The 12,975-nt window shown below is 37.8% G+C and overlaps 1 protein-coding gene across 1 annotated transcript in view; it reads right to left on the bottom strand.

Annotated features, from left to right (window-relative positions):
• The window catches only part of CLIP1 (CAP-Gly domain containing linker protein 1), a 59,619-nt gene that overhangs the window by 32,634 nt on the left and 14,010 nt on the right, over positions 1-12,975 (bottom strand). The window contains exons 3-8 of the mRNA XM_075718516.1: positions 12,182-12,306; positions 10,874-11,090; positions 7,476-7,673; positions 6,991-7,094; positions 4,739-4,799; positions 3,548-3,580 (exon numbers count right to left, since the gene is read on the bottom strand). Of these exons, the coding sequence (XP_075574631.1) occupies positions 3,548-3,580; positions 4,739-4,799; positions 6,991-7,094; positions 7,476-7,673; positions 10,874-11,090; positions 12,182-12,306 (738 nt within the window). The remainder of the gene's footprint in view (positions 1-3,547; positions 3,581-4,738; positions 4,800-6,990; positions 7,095-7,475; positions 7,674-10,873; positions 11,091-12,181; positions 12,307-12,975) is intronic.

Below are 12,975 nucleotides of genomic sequence, written 5' to 3'. Positions count from 1 at the left end.
TTTCTCCCCCTCCTCCTCTTTCAGGAAGGAAGCAAGCAACAAGTAAGATTCTCCAAAACCAGGTAAAAAAGTACATCAGTCTGGTTGCTCTATAGTTACTGAAGTCTAAATAGATTGAACAAGATGTGGAAGTAAGGAAAAAAAAAAAAAAAGGTAAGATCTTTGTAATTCTAATAGGTTCCTAAAGAGAAGCAGGAAGCAGATGAAACTAAGTGAGCAGGCACCTCCTGCCTTTTGCTTACAAAGAGGTAGACTTTTTAGCAAGAACACACGATGTCAGATATTCTGGCTTGATACCCAGATACTCCCAGAGGCCCGCAAGAGAGCTTGAAGTTTGAGAGATGCAGGTAAGTCCAGCAGCTAGTTCAAATCTGACCTGCACCTCTGAAGTGGGGAAAAGGGGCCGGGGGGTGGAGGAAAACAGAACAAAGAAATATAAAGAGGTAAGAACCAGGTGCCGTGCTTATTTCTGAAGTGCCAAAATTTGAGTACTGTGTCAATCTTGACAGGTCACTGTTAGTATAAATTTACTAAACAATCCAAATTAAAAGGATTCTGAAAGTCTGTTGTTGCTTCGCAGTGTCTTTTCCAAAAAGAACAGCTTTTCAGGGCTTGCCCACATCAAGAGTAAGGCGGATGTCCAGAAGAAGACCGAATGAAGTTCTGCCGGGTAGGCTAAGATGCGTTTATTAACCGAAGAAGCTGCATCAGTCTTGATGAATGTTCTCCACACACCTTAACTGCTGCAGTTAATTCACTGCAGAACACAGCAACCCCCAAACCCTATGAACTACTACTAACAGAAGAGAGTCCTGCAACCTGAACAGCTACCCACTGAACACCGGATTGAAAGAATCCGAAAAGGCAGGAAGACGTGCGAGTAATTCCGAAGCCACGCTGCTGCCAAAGCCACAGCACAGCAGCGTGTGCACGGCTGGCAGGACACTGCTGCTTCTCTGATCTTTGTAATATGATATTTTAAAATCCCTCCAGAACTGTGTTATTTATAGAGTGACAAGCTGATTAGTACTGCCTCCAACCAGCCACAGCAGTTAAAGATCTTATGTATTCTCGGCAGAGCAAGTGGGACGGGGATGAGCCTCTTGTTTTGCTTCAGGCCTGTTCTCCTCCAAGTATTCCTTCTGACAGCATCAAGTTATCTTCTTTCCCAAAAGCATGCAGACATCTGGCGGTTTAATTTTTTTAACATTTTCCCAGCTGAAAACAGTTGGCTGTTTTATTATGTAGTTACTAGGTCCAAAATACTAAAACCCACAAGTGCTACAAGTTGCTTCTTAGATTTGTCCATTTTTTTGAAATTCCGTAGCAGATTTGTTTCTCTATCAGTGGAAGATCTTCAGTGTATATGGCAAAAAACCCACCCATGAGAACACAGATTACTGTTTTTGCCTCCCACAGCCCTTGAAAATGGAACTAAATATTCTAAAGGGAAGTAACAATGTTTTGTAAGCGGCTATAATTCAGTCCTCTCTCTGAGACAGGTTAGTATTAGTTCTGAGCCACAAAATTGTAAGTCTGAAAAGTAATCTATTTTTAAAAATTGAGTGTTCATACCTTCCTTGCTCTAATTCACCAATGGGATCTATTAAAAACCAAGAACCCCCAAACCGGATAGTTGCAGAATTCCCCCCGCATGACTTTGCAAAATATGCTATCTTAAGTTTTGCTATACTACATAAAACCCAAACCTTTGATCATTTATTTTATAGACATTGCTTTACTACTGCAAAGATCCTATATTCCATCACTGTTTACTGAGGTTTTCTTTAATACCATCTTATATATTACAAAGGGAAATAAGTTAAAATCCTACCAAAATGGAAATAAAAGATTAAAAAAAAGCAAACCCAAAACCCCAAAATTCAGAGATCTTTGCTGGATGCCTTTTTCCCCATTTAGGGCATGAGGGATTATCCTTTAAACAAATCTGGTTTCCAAGGGACAGGCTGCAGTTTCCCTGAGGTAAAAATCACTGCAAAATTTTGAATCACTCAAATTTCTCTCTTGATCATCTAGAGAGAAATGTCTAAATGATTATGTTTCTTTTTGAGGAAACCGAGAGCACAGTAAACTGAGAATAGCAGAGTACTACAAAAAGAAGAAAATAATTTGATTGTAAACCTTAACTTGGATGGGAAAGAAAAACAGAAAAGGGGCGGGGGGTGGGAAATCAACAACAAAGGAAGCATCTTCACCTTCTCCAAAGCTTCGCAGTTAGATTAAGAGTGATAGGGAAATGGGACGAGCCTTACTCTGCCTTGAACCTTAAAGAATTCCACTCAAATAAACTTCAGAGACTAGTTATCAGCTATTTCCAGCACTTGTGTATTCTAGCTACTCTTTCACTTCAAAATAAACCTTACTATTAAGTTCTCCATCTGTAGGTCAAACCGTGAAATTGTGCTGAAGCTATAAATGCTGATAATCATTCTAGAACCGGGGCAAGACAACCTTCAGTCCCTTCATGCTGGGGTAACAATCACGGAACACGACTGAGATCATGAAGCGTTAGCCTAGAAACTAAGTGATCACACACTTCTCTCCGTTAGAGAGTGAAGACGTCCATTTTTATGGAAAAATCAGAATAGGGAAATCAGGAGTAAAGATAGGATTAAACAAGGAGTGCACAAAACAAGAGAAAGGAAGGGCACATGCAGATTTACTTCTAACACACCGTGAGCCTGATTGGAAGAATAGAGGAGACCCAGATCGCTGAAGTAGCTTCGCAAAAGGAACACCTAAGAATGCACAGCAGGAAACCAGTTTTAGTCTTGAGAACTTCCTGTCTCGGCTGGGGATGCAGCAGAGGAGGCAGCCTGGGATAAATTTTCCTGAGTCCAATCGAAGAGAGGGCTTTTAAATTCCACTATTCTGAGCTATGGAAGCAAGAGGGCTGCTTAAATGTCTTCTAAGGCAATTTCTGTTATCCAGTAACATATATTTTTCCTACATAATTCAAAGAGAAGCTACATGAAGATACAGTAAAATCAGACAGCTTTGCACACTAATTCTTCAGATGTTTTTAATCATCTCTCCCCTTAGCATTTCATGCCAAAAAAAAGAAACAAATAAGGGGAGGTGGGGAACATACCGATTTTTTTCCTCAGAAAAATTAATCGGCTAATTGCATACTGCATCTGTTGAACAGCAGTAGGAGCTCATAGGAAAGCATGCAGGATTTTGTGAAGAAAGCAACTAAAATCCTACATTTAAATAAAAGATACTTCGAGATGCTGGACAGCCATTTTCTACAAGCTCCTATACTCTTCAATTAGTTGCAGAGTTTTTGACCCTACAGAATTCTAATGACACACTCGCCCTCTCTTCAGTTAATGGGGATTACAATGTTTAGTCATTACACACATTCTTTTCAATAAATGTTGTAATTGCTCTGAAAGCAACATGCACACAAATACTAGAGTCAATGTTTCAATAACAGATTATGCAGTTAGTGAATAAGTATAAGCATTTTCTGCACACAATCTGTTAACATGGGATGTCTCTGCACATTTAAGTGCCCTCTTACATTTTCTGGGTCTTCCGAAATCTGCCTCTTTCGCTATCAGTAAAATTAAAAAACAAACAAACAAAAATATTTCACCTGCAGATGTAGCACTATCATTCCAATACAAACAACAGGATACATTTCATTATTTTGAATTCAGTTTAAACTCGAAGTTATGCAGCTTGACAAACCAGAGTCTTTAAGATGGTTTGCCATGACTATTGACTGATTTAACAAAAAATAAAAAATTAAAATTTTCCATGGACTAAACAATAAAAGGAGCATTTTATGAAGAATCTAGATAGGTATCTTAGAATGAATGGAAGACTAAAATAAAAGAAATGTTATATGAAATGAATAATTTTCATAAGGCTAGCACTTTAATCATAAATGGTTCACAGGAACACAAGTTAATTAAGTTTGTACTTCATGCTGTGCAAGAAGTTCTAGTATTTTTCTGATTAGACAACAAGAGTAGAACAAGTAAAAACTATCCTGCTTTTTAATTTGAAATTTGGGATAAAAATTGGCAGTGTGCAAATATCTGAGAGTAATCCTTCATTAAATGTTTCCTATTCCGATTGTGTAATAACATACTGTGTTTTAGCGCAACATTGTAGTTATACAAACAGTAGAAAGATAAAAATTGCACACATTACTTGCTGTTTAGATTTTGTGTACAATACTCTCAGGACAAAACATTCTTTGTTAATCAATCTTCCCAAAGGAAAGTACAGGGATTATTAAAAAAAAAAAGATAGAAGACAAACAGGACTAGTCTTCAATATTAATTTTCAAAAGGCATAAACATTAACTTGCAATTTCATGAATGATTTTTTGTTGGTGGTTACTTTTAAGGAATTTCAGAAACATTAGTAAGATATAATATAAAATAGTGTAAAATATCAAAAGATAAGAGTTTTCTATGAATTAATTTAATTAGTCTAAACAACTACAGCCATTCCACAGTACAACCCTTGCTAACGTGTGTAACTGAATTAAGGGTGCAATCCTGTAGTTTCAGGACTGTTAGCTTCCTCAAGGACTACAGTACTGGGAATCATTTTCATGTGCTTTGCATATGCTTGGACCAGTATTGCATCTATTAATCACGCCTGCCTTTCTCTTCTAGAAAACAGTACATTTAATCTGAACTGATTGCATTTCTGTGTCCTACTATATATCCTGTTTACAAAGCTGGAGATATTTTACCTCTAGGTCTCCTTTGGTAATGGATTCTTCTTCCACACGGAACTGAAGGTCTTCAACTTTCCTGTGAGGACAATTCATTAAAATTCAGTCAACTTTGAAAGAAAATGCTTTCAAGCTCACTTTTCAGCGGAAATCAGAACTACAGAGACGACATTCTGATTGTACCAGCAAACTGTGAGAAACATTAAGGAGAAATCTCTCACAGGAAGCATCAGAGAGAAGGAAAGCTGCTTTCTTTAAAACACAACCACTGACAAAGTAAGGCATCAGTCTTCCTGCAGCTCCATAAAGTCTTTTGTTGCATTTTTGGATGAGTTAAAAAGAAAGCCTTCAAGTCATCATTGATTCTCTCACTCTTTCACCCTTCTACATGTCCTCAAAAGATGTGACCCAAATGAACAGTTTGATCTCACATTCTGTATATTCTACCATTCACCTAAGAAACAGTCAGAAAGTTAGGACACATCCAGGATACCCACAGGCCTTTGCTGGTCACCTTGCATCAAAACTTTAGCATAGTCAAACATATGTTGGGTGTCAAGATGAAGTGCAAGATGCAGAATGGGAGCACAGGCAAGAACATGGACTTGCCTTGCCCATACAGGAGCCTTAGAATGAGAAGACAGAGGTGAGAAGCTAATATCTGACTTAAAGTAAAATTTGTAAAATGTTATTTCTCCCCCGCCACCTCTGGTGTACCCCAATGAACAAGGGCCAGATCTCCTCCTTTTCCCCTTGATCCTTTCAACACTGTAAGATGTTGCAAAGGAAGAGACAAGCATGTCTTCTTTCCTTTGAATTACACACATTGCTGGTGCCCGCAGCTTAGCTGACAGATGTAGAAATCATTGCATCAAAGAGAGTTACAAGTGATGGATGTCTAAAATAAAAGGACAATAAGAACTTATTACTGGAAGTGGGTGTCACCAATGTGCTTTGGGAAACAGAGGATTAAAGATTATTTGACTTAGAGTCACTGCTGAGACTGACTTGAATACATATTACAGAGGACTTTCAAAGAAAATAAGCCTCGAGTGGTTAGGAGGAAGGACAAATATTACAGTGCCAAAACCATGAAATGTTTTCCTGGCTGTAGGATGTCACTTTGGTGAATGGTCAGCAGGCGCAGAGCGGCACTGTCATGCTGCCTAGCAACACGCTGAAGGTGAGCTCAAGGCCATGGAGGATTGCGGTAAAACAGACCCCCACTGACCTGGCACTCAGCGTAAGTAGGTCCACAGCCAGGCTACTGGAGGTGCTGCAAAGCTGTTTTGTTTTGTGGGTTTTTTTTTTCTTTTTTTAAAATTTAAAAACCCACTGCATTACTTTGTAGAGAATATATAAATAATTCCAGACCTATGTCTACTGCTTGTTTTGAAAATTCAGTTAGAGTGGGTCCCATAAAAAGGCAGCATAAAAATTGTAAATGAATTGCCCAGGGTTTACCATTGCATTTTCTCATCTGTGATTTCTCGTTTTAGGCAGGCCTTTCAGACACGTTGACATCTGACTGATTTCAGGGGCACACACAAGCCTACAGGACAGACTCACAATGGGTTTCTAAATAGACTCTTGCTTTTCAAAAGTATTCCAAATCCACCAAAACAATTTATCAGATTATTTACTCACCTAACCTTGACCCAACAATTTATCAGGTTATTTCCTTTCCTAACCTCACCTCACCTATTTGGTAATCTCAGTTCCTTTCCTCAAATGGTTATGAAAAGGAATTAGAAAAAGCATTAAAATTAATGGCTTTAATGATTTCCCTGTAAAAGACAGACCCTACCTAGAATCACATGACTAATATTAATAAATTATTCACAAGAGAACTAAACTGTAAATTCCTAATCCAGCATTGTCAGGAAATGAGATTACCAAAATTTTCATTTGGAAGTGGAAGAAGAGTGTTTCAGGAAGGTCAGATATGAGCCATTAATTTCATATGAGTAGGAATAAAATCCTTCATAACAGAAAGCAATATTAAAAGGAATGAGTTGCATGAAATTCAGCTATAAACAATAGTTATAGCCTCTAAGCAAGTCCATTTCTCTGGCTGTCCCTCCCCAAATTTAAGAGAGGGTGTTTTTTTAGTAGTGATTTTAAGAAACTGCAATATGATTTTATACAGTAATTGCCCATATCTGCATTATTCAAAATTTGTTTCAAATTTGAAAGTCACCACAGCATTTGCTTTTAATGCAAAGTTTGTTTTTAACAGAGTTATACTAATGAAGATGGTTTTGGGTTACCTTTTCTCTTCCTCAAGCTGATTGAGAAGCTCCACTTTCTCCCTATCAGCAGCCTCCACCATAGCTCGTAGCTGGTCCATTTTTGCTTCCATCTCCAGTACATGCTAATCAGCAAGAGGAATAAGAACAAAATCTGCTACGTTGGGCAATACATGAATTTTTTCCAAGTTGTGTATCTATACCTCAGTAATCACAATTTGGTAAAGTGATGGGCCACAGGACAGGAATGCTATCATATTCAAATACGTATATAATAAAAGATTGTAGAGATGTGTAAAGAAGTTCAACAAAAATGAGTTAAATGAAGTAGATTTGCTATCTCGTCAAGCCAAAGCTCCCACAAGGAAGATCTCACAGATATGGACTACTTTAGTTTTAGAACACCACCTCTTACTCCCAGATCTTTTCAATAAGAAAACACAATTTTGGAAATTAAGTCAACTGTATTAACACCTCTATTTTAAGAACAGAAATACCGCTCTTACCCGATCATGTCCATCGCGAACAAGTGCTAATTCCTGCTGTATTTCCCCTACATGACTGGTTGCTTTTGCAACTTCTGCCCTCTCCAGGTCCCTTTCTGCCAGGAGCTGTTCAATGTGTTGCTGCTTCTCCTTCAGTGCCTCCTGCAGGGCTGTGGTACCAGAAATTTTTCTTGCATACCGGGAGGATGTTTCTGTCAACTTCACAAAGTGAATACATTAAAAAAATCATTCTGTATCGAGTGAAAACAAGGGATATCTCCAGACTCTACAAACATTGGGTTAGTAAAGCAAATGATTTCCGTTACCTACAGTACCTTCTCCTTTTACATTTAAATTACTTCAATTTCTAGAATTTAACAATGGCCATACATGTGTAGTAAGACTACTTTGTAGCAATCAGCAGTTAGTGTGTAGGAGACAGAAGGGCTGAAGTGAAAACAAAAGACTGGCCTCAATCGAAGGTGTGCTTAGTAGACTCACACAAAGGCTAGCTCATTATGTTTCTAAGCATCTTTTTGCATTAAAAAAAGAAAGCAAGCCTTTTAGCAAGTTCAAAACATTGTGCCTCCAGTTATCAAGTCATCACCTTGGGTCACCAGCAACAGTATAACACTTCCAAATGCTCTATCAAAAGCTTTTGGAACTCCAACTAGCATTTGGCACCTCTACTATGGCAACAAAAACATCCAGGATGAAGAGCATTTACCTTGACCCAAAAAGCCAGCCTTACAGCTAAAACCTTGTGAAGAAGAACAGTTGGCATCTGATTAAAAGATATGTTTATACCACTTGGAATTAAATTACTTCTGGAAAAAATATCTGAAAGATTAAACTTAAAGAGTATAGATAAAAATGAACCTGTCTGGAGAACTATAGCTAAAATGAACCTTAGGGTTTTCCTTGACCTTGCATGATCTCTGCTCCATTGAATGGAACCAGTGTCAGTGAAAATTCAGCATGACCCTGTCTTCTACTTTCTCAAGAGTTTTTGAGCTAGAAGGGAAAGTAAACAAACTGAAATTATGCAGTAAAAGTGAGCAATAGTTGTGAAAACAGCAAAAACTGGACCGAAAAAAAATCCAGTACAGCTTATAAAAACCAACTTTAAGCTTAACAGCTCAGAAATTTGTCTAAGTATTAAATAAGAACGACATCTCAGTTAAAGCCTTATTTAAAACAAAACCCAATACATGAAGGCTTGCTCTTCTGTCATGTTAACCTTTAGGGCTCTCTAATAGTATTGCTCAAGAATAGGAGCATGTTTGTCCCATGATCCTTTCAGAGATCAAAATGTTGAAGAATAGTTGCCATATACAGCCTGGAATGCTAGCATTGGACAACATCCCCAACAGAAAGCATAACACAGACGTATTCTTCTGTCACCACAAAAACACACTTCCCCTTCTGTTACCATGATTGCTACACAACATCTCTAACTTGTCTACTCACAGCCTTGAATGATATGTCTACAATCCACTGCAAATGCTGTATCAAGTGACTGAAAAGGTACGCGATAGAATAAACCATCTTCCACTTTGATGCTTAGATTAGTTGTTTCAGATCCTCTCAGTTTCTAAAAGGTATCTTATTCCAGAATGTGTTGCTTTGTAAGAATTCTAGCTCTTCAAATCAAACTTGGCTTAATTCCCGATTCCAAAAGATTTCAGAGAAACATCAACTTCCTTCAGACTTGGAAATAAATACAAATTGCATCAGACAGCCCTCTTAAATCATTAGATCACCTACTTTGACAATTGCTTTTTTCACACAGGAAGAAGAAAACAGCAACAGCCCTGAATAATTGAGAAGACTATATAATGAGTCCAGCGATTTCCAGATAAGTCATAATTTTCCTAGAAATTGAAGCGTGAAAAGTCTGCTGTGTCAAAACCGATTTCAGGAAATCTTGTTTCTTCAGCAGCTTAACTTTTAAAGAAAAAGTGGCAGAATTATTTTGACAGTCCTTTTAACTTGGACGGTAACCAAATGTTCATCTTGCCTGAGAAAAGGAGTTGGAAGAAAGCTGGAATTTTGATTCCAGAAATAATGGATTACAGAAGCTTTGTATTTTACAGCCCAAAACATGCAAAAGCCCTGAGGCACAGCACAGAGGCAAAATAACCAAGTATATTGTAGGCATTCACAATGTGTAACCATACTCTTGTTGCTTAGAGTATCATAGCATATGGAATAAAACGTAGAGGCCCATATTAATGCTTCACTGTCCGCTCATGAAGCCTGCCCTGAAGCCGCGGTAGCACCGTATGTTAGCGCAAGGATTTCAAACTAGGGGGCACTCTGCAGCTGGAAGTGCAACTTCCAGGATGGATTAAGTAATAAAGTCCCACTGTTTGTGCCAAACAAAAATACCTTACGTGCTTTGTGATAAGGTATTAACCCTGTTGCCCTGACCAACTGTTGACCTCTGTTCGCTTGTAATCTGCTTCAGTTTTGAAGGACAACAGTAAGTCACCTCTCTGTTCTGCACCTGCTGGTCAGTAGGACAGTATGCCAGCTAACCAGTTCCAGATCAGTGGGAGTGATCTCTTTCTAATTAGATGTATTTATGTACTTTTGGTTTAAAAAAAAAAAAGGAAAAATCTAGGGTGACCGTGGAAAAAACCAATTATTTCTATGCTTTTAATTGCCTTAAAAGAGAGACGTTTTAAAATTCAGCTTTCCCAGAAGATTTCCATTTTACTGCTGCAACCCAAGATTAGGACATTTATGTAACAGAGCAACTTTAAAAGGATCCATAGTAAGTGTATTAAGTGGAATTAGTACTGTGTTAGAATTCACCTGAGCCACCATACTTTGCAACATTTAGCCTTTATGAATTCATAGGATTAAAACCAAATCTAAAAGAAAGAGGCTTCTTGTCAGCAAACACTTGAGAATTGCTACTTCTGTATTTCTCAGCTGACTCATCTCTTTAACAGTAAAAGAAAACCTTTTACATTTTAGACAATTTGAAGCTTCCTGCTTAATAAAACAGGTTTGATCTACAGAAGCCTTAGTGCATATCAGATCCTCAGCCACAAACCCCATGTGACAGAGGCAGTGCTAGGAAAATGAACAACTAAATGGAGATTCCAGTCAGGAAACATTGATGCCTTCTCATTTTGTTGCCATCACAAGCCCCTTTCTTACTGCAATAACTCAGTTAGCCTGAATTAGCTGTGTAAGCTTAAATATTCAAATATTCAGCTACTCTTCAGGGCTAGCTAAGATTTCCTTCCTTCATGCATGCTTTGAATGAAAAAGAGAGCACAATTAAACGTGTACTGTACTTTGTCCAAGACTTGTTCTATTCTCAATTTATGCAAGTAGACCACAGGCAAGTGCCACGTGGATTCCTGCTTGGGAACGTAAAGCATGCAATAGAAAAAGAAGCTTACTAGTCCTGTACGGCTTGGCTTGCTGCTTACTGAAGATGCCACAGAACTGAGAGAGCTCAGGGAAGATGCACTTGGGCTACGTTTCAGGGCTGTGGGAGTCGCAACCACTTTTCGCACAGTTGTCTTTGCTTTCGCTGGTGTGGTTGACGGGAATCCAATCTTCGTAACTTTGTGGACTGGAGCAAACAAACCATATTTTGGCTGACACTGAAAATACCTTTAAAAAAAGTAGACAGATGAGAGTAGTAAATTAACTTCTGTCTTTTCAGACCCATGGTCTGGCTTCACAAAGAATTCTAGATCAATAGTCTAAAAGTATTAAAGGACAGGGTTACAGCTGGTGACAATCTAATCTATATCAGATTGCATTTTTTTATTAACACTAGATTTGGAAAGGGGACTTAGAGACTGAAACAGCATGATTATATCAGACTTCAGAAATTCAACAAAGCAAACTCTTGAGTTAGAGCTGTTTCCTAAAAATTCCACTCAGATTCAAAGTTTAACATGCATAGCTTTCCTCTTCGATACATTCCTCTGAGCTGCCAGCAACAAATGTAATAGCAGAGTTAAAAATAAAAATAAGATTTTAATTAAATCAAGTAGGTTTATATTTTACTACATACATACCTATACATGTATGCATATTGGATTATACAGAACATGTATCTTTGGTTATATATAAACAAAAGCCACTTAAAATTTTAAGTTGTGATCACCTATTTTAAGGTGGCACAATCCTTGTAGAACCTCTTTTTAATGAGTTAAAAGACTGTTCCTTTATACCAAATGAGAAAGTAAGTTGAATTGTAATGTGAATTAACGCTTTCTAAGTGCGACTTATTGGAGGAAGCAGCTACACTGTTCCCAGTCTTTACAATGAGGCAACTATTGGTATAGGAGCTTTCAGTTCCTGTGATGCAGGAAGATTTCCCTTAAGTTCAGCTATTAGAAACCCAGAGATATTTTCTTAACTGAGCATTCATTCCAAGCTGAGAAACCAAGCAGACATTCAAAAAGCAGGAAATTGTGTTTTCCATTACCAGTCTATGAATAAAACTCACACGGGAGTAGGAGAGATCAACTAATCCCATGAATGTGGGGTTGATGCAGACTTTCAGAGATGCGTAGGCATCCTAAAATTCAAGTCGCTGTCTAACGACCCCCCCAACTACCAGCAGCAGACAGTCAGGTTTACAGCCTAACTACTTCCCTTGATATAAAGTTTCATGTAAGATATTAAAAAGCCAAACCAGAATATAGACATGCAAAATCTTGAAGGCGGCTGCTATCTGATGATAGACTAACCTTGTTCCAGCAACAGCTCCATCATTCTTTCCCAGAGGTTCATCCAGTTCTACTCCACACCATTCTCCTTTAGCAAAGTCAGTTTCTCCCAAGAAACGCACAACTCCAGCTTTTGTTCCACCAACCTGAAGCAACAAGACACACAACTGCACTTAATCCTTTCCAAATTAAAATACCAAATAGAACACAAAAAGCTTTCAGTATAATCATGTTCACAAAGCACATTCATGATGTGACCAGTTCTTACCTCAAGCTGCATATTCTTTTGCCTATGAGTTTGTTTTATTATGTTGAACAGATCTTCACTACCAAATCGTTTACAGAAGGGGCAGGGGGGATATATCAATTCCCTAGCGTTTAGTTCTGTCCAATTTGGTAGTCAGAAAGTTTGTCACGATTGAAGGCCACAATTCTATTAGGTGACTTGATATGGCTATAAGATTAAAAATACTTTTAACAACACTCAATATAACCAGTGTACTGAATGCAATAGATTTGTACTATAGTTTCTTCAAATTTCTATCAGCAAATAAGGATTTCTAAGAACTGCTTATTTGTTATACTATTTCTGTGAGGAAAACTAGAAGAAATGAAATGAGAAGTCTTTCATATTTTCTCTAAGAAATAGTTCAGATAAACTATACAGTACAACCCTCTTGCATTTAAAAGAATTTATATAAAGCATAATGCTGTGCACTTTGAAAAATTTTAGATGCAAAAGGCTATTTGAATTCTCAGGGGAGAGAATAATTTTCTTTATTTTTTTTCCACTTTTTTAAAAACAAAACCCAAAC

The sequence above is a fragment of the Pelecanus crispus genome, chromosome 11 (assembly GCF_030463565.1).
Source record: "Pelecanus crispus isolate bPelCri1 chromosome 11, bPelCri1.pri, whole genome shotgun sequence".
Lineage (NCBI taxonomy): Eukaryota > Metazoa > Chordata > Aves > Pelecaniformes > Pelecanidae > Pelecanus > Pelecanus crispus.
This window is presented reverse-complemented; position numbering and strand designations above follow the sequence as displayed.